Source organism: Hippoglossus hippoglossus, chromosome 16 (genome assembly GCF_009819705.1).
Source record: "Hippoglossus hippoglossus isolate fHipHip1 chromosome 16, fHipHip1.pri, whole genome shotgun sequence".
NCBI lineage: Eukaryota > Metazoa > Chordata > Actinopteri > Pleuronectiformes > Pleuronectidae > Hippoglossus > Hippoglossus hippoglossus.
The window spans coordinates 18,717,817-18,727,302 of record NC_047166.1 but is presented as its reverse complement, the minus strand read 5'-3'; the positions used below and the strand labels follow the sequence as shown (position 1 = coordinate 18,727,302).

Below are 9,486 nucleotides of genomic sequence, written 5' to 3'. Positions count from 1 at the left end.
AACAGATTATTCATTCAGTAATTTGTCATTCCATTTGGGCGACTCAGGGAACAGACAGTCCTTGCAGGTAAAAGACTCATCATCGATCACCCCATTGTCTTCTCCACATGTTTGGTGAAACCAGTGGCTGCAGAACACAGGACAGACTCTTTTTGGATCATCTCTGTTTTAGAGAGCTGACTGATTATGTGCTAGTTTGCTAACCAGACGATCAGTTTAAACAGACAGGGACAAACTGTATTTACCATTAACTCCTGTCTGACAACTGCTGACATTACACTACACCTCTGTAGTGTATCTTTTTTTTTACTCCAGGAAGACCCTAAATGCACATTACACCTTCTAGAAAATTAAGTGACTGTCCTAGATTACCCAAAGCATGCTGTCCCACATTATCAATCATGTTTGATAAAGTGGGACAACTACAACTAAAAAGTCAAATAGCTGCGTCCCTCCTCACAACCCATTTTAAATAATGACAGTTATATGCTGCTTCTTCTGAGGAAGTGTTGTGTTGCTGGACCTCTGTGTAAACTTGTGCAGCTCGTTCCCTTTGTCACGACTCCATATTCGAGGTAACCAGCTGCAGGTAGAGAGGGTGGCAGAGCACAGATGAAGTCCCGACCGATAGACTGTTTCTCTGACACTGAACTCCCAGATACGGAGATAGATTCAGAGGTTTTGCTGGAATATTGATACACATTGTTTCTGAAAGCACTCGTGGTGTTTTGTTCCTTCCTGAAAATGATAACGTAGCACTTTGGTAAGAAATGGCAGCTGAGGATGCCATAGTTGGACATGAGAATGACCACCATCTCCACAGCCGAAAGGTAAACTCCTGAGGTGGTAACGTAGACAGGAACAAAGAGCATCCAGGAGATAAGGTAGAGCAGCATACTGAAGGTGATGAACTTTGCCTCATTGTAGAACTGGGGAAGTTTGCGGCCTTTGAAGGCACAGATGAAACACACAAATGCTAGGAAAGCTATGTAGCCCAACATCATCCCGAAGGCCAAATATGAGCCCTCGTGACATTGCTCCAGCAAAGTGGTTGGTTGCATGACGATTTGATGAAATGGGCTCTTGAGGACTAGCCAGCAGATACAAGTAATCACCTGCAAGGCCACACAGAGGCTGGCCATGACGTAAGGCTTGAAGAGCCTCTGCAGAACCTCCTGCAGTGCAGGGTTGAACTGGAAGGCCAGCAGGATCTGCAGGGTCTTGACCAGGATGCAGGAGACGCACAGAGTGAAGCTGATACCGAAGAGCACCTGTCGAGCCTTACACTGGAAACTGTTGGGCCGACCGACAAACAGCACGGCGCTGATGTAACTGATGACCAGAGAGAATAGGATGACCTGGCTCAGTGGCCCTCCGGCAGCCTTCACTACAGGAGTGTCGCGCTGATGTAAAAACAGAGCTGACACCATCACAGCCAGGAGGATGCCCAGGGCAGAAAAGGTCAGGAGCGCCACAGCAAATCTGTCCTGCCAGGAGAAGAAGAGCACGACTTTGGGGGTGCAGCTGGAGCTGCCCTCTGCTGACCACTCTCTGCTTATGTTACAGCTCAGACACTGATCCATATCTGCAGGGATGGAGGATTACAAGCACAGGTACAGATTAAAACAATAAAAGATCCTATCTGACTCCACAGAATCCCACACCCATCTTGGTGATTAAGCTAACTTGGCTCTGGGTAAACATAAGCATGAGCATAACCAGGTAAGTGAGAAGTGCTTAGTTTATTTTAAAAGATGTTTATCAGTTTCCATCACTTCTACTGCCAAGCAGAGAGTTTCCAGGCATTCAGATCTTTATCAAGTTGTTGGCAGTTAATTGTTGTCACATGAAGCGTGACTGCCTTGGAAGGAACATCAGTTTCTACAGTAACAAGTGTCACACCAGCTCACACTTTGTGGTTCTTAGTATTTCTGTAAGGGACAAGATTTTACTTAATTCATTTTGTATTGTTCTTTCAGTCTATTATTGTGAACTAGTATACATGTTGAAAAGTAAAGAACAGAACCTTTCCATTGTGGTTACTTAATTGAAAAACTGATTATGTGGAGAGATTTGTCTATTCAGGAGCTCTACTTGCCTTGCAACCAGAGGAAACTGGGTCTAAATTGAGTTCAGCTATCGTGGTTCCTGCTTCCTGAAAGTCTCTGCTCTGCAGGTCACACTCTCTAATGGCTACGGGACTAACCTGACATCTTGTTCCATCGTTTGTTGTCATGCAGTATGATGCAGACACAAGATCATTTACACATGGACGTACTGGATACACTCCAGTACGGATACAGAAACCGGACACACTAGTGTTCTGTTTATACTGCAATGTGTTGTTGGGGATCGAGCTCAGACAAAGGCCGATGATGAGGCCTACCTGGGCTTTGAGAAGCCTGCCTAGAGTTTTTGTCTCGGCCATGAGGCAAAACACCCAGAATGCTTCATGGGACCCCCATGTTTTTTAACCGCCGCCCGAGGTTAAACTCGGGCCTTCCATTGGCTGAGAGCCAACAGACCCCACGGCCCCCCCTGGAGGGAGGCCGGACACTTCTCAGGTAATAAATACAGAGAATCCCTTCAATTCATTGCTTTTCCCCGTGCGCTGAAGATAGGACCAGAACCTCTCCCGGTTCCTCCAGATGATCCAGACACTTAAAGGGAGCAACCAATCCAAACGTTTGTATTTTTATTTTTAACTTAAGTTTACGCTTTTATTTTTGTGAGTCCGCCGAGTGCATTTGTTTTGTGCCAGCGTGTCCTGACGAATCTGCGTTTCCGGCCACATCGCGGCACTGTTTACGTTAGACCAATTTTGCCGAGATTTTAACCCATTAAAAGAGCGGTACACAGCTGGACGGATCTTAGTTCGTCTGCTTGGGTACCGAGTGGTAAGGTCCCCGCAAAGTTGTCTCTGGCGGTGTTTGAGATCTCCTCTGATCATTCTTTGCATGTTTCCTTTTCTCTCTCTCTCTCTTTTCTCCTAAACCCGCCTGCACACACGTTCCGACCTGCATCCACACAATTCACGTGTTATATACATTCTGGGACCTAGATAGTGCGATTGCATCTCGACACCATTCGGCGCTTTGAACCACGAGATAGACCAAAGCATCCCTTTGTTCTCCATTTCCTGTTGGTCAAACCACGAGTTTATACCGCCATCTTGAATTCGATCCTACGTCAAATCACGTGGTTAGACCGCCATCTTGAATTCAGTAACACGACACCACGCGGTTAGACCGCCATCTTGAATTCAGTAATACGACGTCATCCCCCATGACTTCGTACGCCATCTTGACTCCCCCTCCTCTCTCACACACAGACACAGACACACACACAGACACAGACACACACACACACACACACACAGGTATTGCATGTGTGTTATAAATCGTGATAGGTGTTTGTGGTTTTATCTTTGATATAGTGGTTCTTGTTAGGATAGTAGTCATTAATTAACATTGATGTTATTATCTTAAATATATTCTATGATAGCCAGTGCTTGAACTTAAAACCTTCACTGTTCAATATATAATCATCAACAGTAAATATTGAGATTTCTAATTGAACTTTTTCAGATTATGAGACTGATCTTTACATATTGATTGTTGGTCCCTGATACCAGGGTGGTGCCCCGTCTTTTGTAAATTATAATTACAGATTTTATTATTCTTAATTGATCATTTTATTGTTTTTCATTAATAATTTCATTATTCTTAATTGATAACTTTATCGTTTTTAATTAATAATTTTATTAATTTGAATAAATAATTGTATTATTTTAATAATCATATTTTATGATTATTAATAATTAGCCAACATCAAGTCTACCTATTATTGCACAACAGTGTGTCTGCATATAGTGTGAATTCCGGTAATCTGGGACATTGGGTAATGTGGGACACCTAAGCTTCAGTCTGTTCATTTCCTGTTCTAACCAAATCTAGTCAACAGGACTTTTACTATAGGTTACCATGGACATCATGTTACTGAAATCACATGACTTGATGGGGGGTCACAGAAAGGGGCAGGGCCAGTTTTAATCAGAGGCTCCCCCTTGGAATTGCATGAGAAGCTCAATGACATCGGATTCTGACAAGATTAATGTAAAGGATATTAATCTGTTGTAAATTAAGCAGGGAATGTGCTTTTACTCTGAAGACAAAGGCAGAAAAAGGTAGATGCAGTTACATTCTAAGGGAACAGTAGATTACTAATAAACTGATAAATTACTGATAAACTACACATCTTAAAACCCATTTTTATAGACTTGCTTTCATGTGATGCTGGGTTTTTACTGTGTTTTTATTGTTTTCGTTACACCTTTTATTTTACTTGTTCATTTATTTTTATTGTCATATTACTGCTTTTATGTGTTCAAGTTTTCATTTACTTTTCTTGCTTTGCTATTGTAGCACTTTTTTAAATCTTTCTTTTAAAAAGTGATATATAAATAAAGTTAATGAATATCCTCCCTCTTTGCTCCTTGGATGTGATCACACCTGGGTTTCTGTACTTGTAAGCACACACACCCCTAATGACAGCTTTTATTTACTGTGCACATGTAGTAAATGTGTCCAGTGAATCCAATGTGTGCAGGGGTGACAAACCTGTTTTATTCGAGTAGTAGTTCGCAGTACAGTTGATGCACTCATAACAACAGGTGTGTTGACCTTTGGCGGTTTTTTTGAACTCTCCAGGGATGCAGCTATTGGAGCACTTGGAGATGATGTCCTGCAGAAATCAGAGAGATTACATTCAACACTTCATTTCATTATTCTTGTCTTATTTTGTATTATATTTCTCATATCAAATGTATTTGATTTCCTGAATTCTACTTTTTGGAGATACAAACTGAAATGGTGTTTTCAGCTTCAATGGTCTGCATGTTTTCAGTTAACACATTTTGCAGTAATGCATGTGTGTCACGTTCCTAAGGGCAGCAGGATTAGGGCTTACCTTCAGGTCCTGGAGGTGCTGGGTGCTCACATTGGTGTAAGTGAAGTTGTTGGTGTTTAGGTTGTATTCAGCCACAACCTCAGTGATATGATTATTTCCTCCATCTGAGCACCACATTTTCAGGTCGTAGCCCAGGTTGATGTCACCGCTGCCGTCAAACTTATAGGTTTTTCCTCGAAATTTAAACTCTTGCAATAACAGAGGTTTCAGCAGCTGCAGGATAGAAGACATTTCATTATCAGCCCACTACCTTGGAAAAGTCTAAACCTCACTATCTTGATGTGACAATGATAAATAGCTCTCACACACACACACACACACACACACACACACACACACACACACACACACACACACACACACACACACAATTGTAATTACCTCCCAGGGTTGCATTGTGCCTGGTGTTTTGCAGTCTCTGCTCCTGCAGACAGAAGCCACAGTCTGAGTAATGGCGCTGACAGCCATCTCAACACTAATGATAATGGAGGCATGAGTGTGTTTCCTGAGATTTTTCACAGCTTCTGAAATAAGCTTAGTGTCTTCAAAACCTTTACTGGCATTTAGCTGCCAATAGAACTCCTTCATGAAGGGGTTATTCCTTGTAAATTCATGTCCAGCTGCCTCCAGCCTGCTCAGGTAGTCCTCAATTGATGATGGGTCTCCACTCTTGAAGGTGAAGCCCACAACGTATCCTATGTCCCTCAGAGTCGCGTTTACTTTCACAGAGTTGCTAGAGGACCAGCTGTCACTGGCCACCCAAACTCTTCTCATTGACTCCATGTTCTGTCCTGCTCTCAGTGTCTTATGCTTCAGCTCCTGGAAAAGATACCTCATGTGAGTTGACTTGGCAAATGATACAATGACCTGCACCTTGGGATTGTTGAGGATGGTTGTGGCAGCGTCCCCGATATCAGAGTAGACATCATGACTGGTCACAGACTGAGGTAGAATCGATTTGAAAGCCACACAGATCCCCTTTTCAGAGGCCTGGGACACAAAGTGTTCCAGAGCTGATCGACCATAATCTCCATCTGTGGTAACTATTCCCACCCAGTTCCAGCTGTAGGTGTGGAGCAGACTGACCATGGCAGCTGTCTGATGTTTATCATTAGGAACAGTCCTCAAAAACGAAGGGAAGCGGCTCTTATCACTCAGAATGACAGCAGTTGATGAATAGCTGATCTGGAGAAAAAAACAGATGATATCATTTTTAAAGATGTGACCTCATGGTTGAATGAATGCACTTATTGGAAGTCACTTTGGATAAAAGTGTCAGATAAATGATCTGTAATGTAATTTAATATGTATCTACTCAGATCTTGAGTTGCAACTTACAACCTCTAATAAACTCTTTGCGACTGTTCGTATGTGTAAGTTTCAAACTTTTTTGTTTGGTCATAGTTTTGTAACGCACAAAACTGCTTCACCTTTAACTTTCACAGCAAAAAGGTTAAGATGCATATGTGTCTCAATACAGGGGCTGCATCCTACGGAGGACACAGGGGCCCACGAAAGAGGAGGTCTTTGTGGAGGCCAAACTGAAGTTATATGTTCTGGTTTTCAGAGGATTTTCAAGATCTCCATCAACAGAGGATGCAGCTTTATCTGTGGCTCCTCACTTTGATCATAAAAGGTACGGCTGCTGATGTTTATCAGCTGCCACTGCAAACCTGTTCTGCTGCTTTCTATAACAGTCACCGATATGTGTGTCAGTGTTGCCACAGAGGGTCAGCAGCTTACTTGAGGAATCATGTGGAGTGTCAGTTGCCTGGCGATGGCAATGGATATTTCAGAGTAAGAGGCACCTATAACAGCCATGACTGGCTGTCCACAGGCAGAGGTGTTGCTCTCTGTGTAGCAGTTGTCCCGCTGCATGAAGTCTCCTGTGACTCTCAGAGCTGTGCTGGGATCACTGCAAGAGTCCACGATTAGGTAACCCAGAGTGACGTTCACAGCCTTGAGCAGAGGGGACTTATTCATGACCTCGATAGCATTGATCATAGCCAGAGCCAAAATCAGGCTTCTTTCATCAAACCTGTGAGAACAATACATTTATTATTCCAATAATAAATACAGGATGTATGTGATAGAATGGAGACTGTGATGGACAAGAAGACAGAGAACAAATAACTGTGTGACAAATAAAAATAATTCTAAAACTAAAAATAATTGAAAATCTCTACATATGAGACAAAGGTTGAATTATCCAACGCCCAGTCTCTGGCGGGTGTGTTCTTCATCAAATGAGTCTAACCCACACAATAAGGAGGTAAGGTTGACTCGTCTCTGTGAACAAAATCACATCTTGAAGTGTCAGTGAGAAAATCTTTGTACGTTTCCTAATATGTATTTGTTGCCGTACTTCAGTTGAGTGTTACCATCTCATAATGCATTTTCTTCTTTCTATTTTTTCTTGACATTTTAGAGGGAAATATTACTTTTTATTCCACCACATTTATATGAGAGCAACAGCTCGCAAGTACTATGCAAATTGTTAATTACCAAAAATATGAATTTAACCCTAACCCCAAAGTTTGGTACAGTATATTGTAACTGTGTTTCTGTTTCTGATAATACTTCACATTTAACTGCTATCAATATTATTATCAATATTTAAATATACACATTGACAACTTTAGTACTTTTACACTTTGAATACATTTGGAGTATCACTTTGAGTGCATGATTGTTACATTTATTTGTTATGGCACGTTTTGAAATATGCTGTTACTACTTCAAGTCTCTCATAACATTTTTGAGAAACAAATGTTTTGATAATTGATTTCATTAATCTGGATGATCTCACCTGATACATGGATGTGGTTGTGGTATGAAAGAGTTGTTTTTTTTGCACACATCCTCATGAATGGGAAAGACTCCTGCGATGACGATATCTCCTGCAGCTGTAGCTTCCAACCTCCTGGTATAATTTTCAGTGGCATGTCCTGTATCCATAATAATAAGGAAAACTGTGATATGAAAGTTGATTACAAGAACAACCCAGGCCATATCACTATCCTCTGTGTTTGCTGTCTGAGCTCTCGCTGGTTTTTCACCTCTGGCAGAGTGATACTCTCCTTTTTAAGCATCTTCCCAAGGCTAAAAGAAAACTCTCTCTTGCTTCCTCATTCACACTTTTCTCTTCTCACATTCTCCCCTGCAGCCCTGCCCACTTCATGACTGACAGTGAGGGGGTCATTGTTCTGCAGTTTTTGTCATATCTGCTGTTGTGCCTACGAATTTCGCATTCCACAGCACATTTTCAAATGTTGTGTTGTGTAAAAAACGAAATGCATCAGTTTACGATCATATACCACAGAAAAAGATTAAACCCCAGAGATAGAGGAGCTTCAACTAGGCAAATGAATCCATCATTAAAATTAGTACTTGGAAGAATTTATATTTTATATAGCACCTTTCAAAACACAGTTATAAGGTGCTTCACAAGTTAACAATGAAACATTTTAAGTAAACAATAAAAACAATTGCAAAAGCAGTTTGAAGATCACCGACAATAGAGCACTGACTGTTGAAGAATTAAAAAATTAGAAAATAGTAAAAAGTTGATCAAATAAAAATAAATGTTTTCTGAGATAATTATCTCAGAAAAACAGAGCTTTTTTTTTTTTTACTCTGTAAAAGAAAGTCCTGCCCTAAGGTTATCAATGTGTGTCCTCTGTATGCGGCTGCACCTTCACAGCAAGTGGAAGTTGTCTATTTGATCTGTTAACAATTTATAAAACTAAGATTCGGTTCCAAAAATATTCAACAATCTTAATTTGCCTAATAAATCAAGTCAATCAAAACAAATATTTTTTGTACAGTCCCTAAGCTATATGATGTTTGTGTGCTGCACAATTTTTTTATAACAAAACAATTTAAAAACAACACATTTGATGTTTATTTTTCACCGGGATAATGTACTTGATAAAAGTATTAAAATTTAAAATAATAAAATGAATAAAACAAAATACATGTTCTATCAGGGTTTTATTTTTATTTATCTCGTTAAATGAAAACTTATCTGAGATAATTATCTCAGAAAAACAGTTCTTTATGCCAAAAAAGAAAATTCACCCTGAATCTGGGACAGGTCACTTTAATTTAAACCTTTCTATAAAAGTTGTATCACATTTTTTTTAAATCTAGTAAATTCAATCAACAGCAAGCAAAAGTAATAACAGATTATTCATTCAGTAATTTGTCATTCCATTTGGGCGAATCAGGGAACAGACAGTCCTTGCAGGTAAAAGACTCATCATCGATCACCCCATTGTCTTCTCCACATGTTTGGTGAGACCAGTGGCTGCAGAACACAGGACAGACTCTTTTTGGATCATCTCTGTTTTAGAGAGCTGACTGATTATGTGCTAGTTTGCTAACCAGACGATCAGTTTAAACAGACAGGGACAAACTGTATTTACCATTAACTCCTGTCTGACAACTGCTGACATTGCGCTACACCTCTGTAGTTTATCTTTTTTTTTACTCCAGGAAGACCCTAAATGCACATTA

The 9,486-nt window shown here is 40.6% G+C and overlaps 1 protein-coding gene across 1 annotated transcript; it reads right to left on the bottom strand.

Moving 5' to 3' along the window:
• Window positions 1-437: 437 nt before the first annotated feature.
• Window positions 438-6,951, bottom strand: LOC117776438 (G-protein coupled receptor family C group 6 member A-like). Its single transcript, XM_034610356.1, has 5 exons — window positions 6,712-6,951; window positions 5,350-6,159; window positions 4,969-5,181; window positions 4,620-4,743; window positions 438-1,585 (listed from the first exon to the last, which is right to left on the bottom strand). The coding sequence occupies exons 1-5, from the start codon at window positions 6,949-6,951 to the stop codon at window positions 483-485; spliced, it is 2,490 nt and encodes an 829-aa protein (XP_034466247.1). The 3' UTR covers window positions 438-482.
• Between the last annotated feature and the right edge of the window lie 2,535 nt (window positions 6,952-9,486).

Coding starts and splice junctions, on each gene's coding strand:
- LOC117776438 (XM_034610356.1), bottom strand. CDS start 6,951: ATGAATAAGTCCCCTCTGCTCAAGGCTGTGAACGTCACTCTGGGTTAC. Junction 4,744..4,968: donor AGCACCTCCAGGACCTGAAG/GTAAGCCCTAAT, acceptor TGATTTCTGCAG/GACATCATCTCCAAGTGCTC. Junction 1,586..4,619: donor CTACTACTCGAATAAAACAG/GTTTGTCACCCC, acceptor CCATCCCTGCAG/ATATGGATCAGTGTCTGAGC.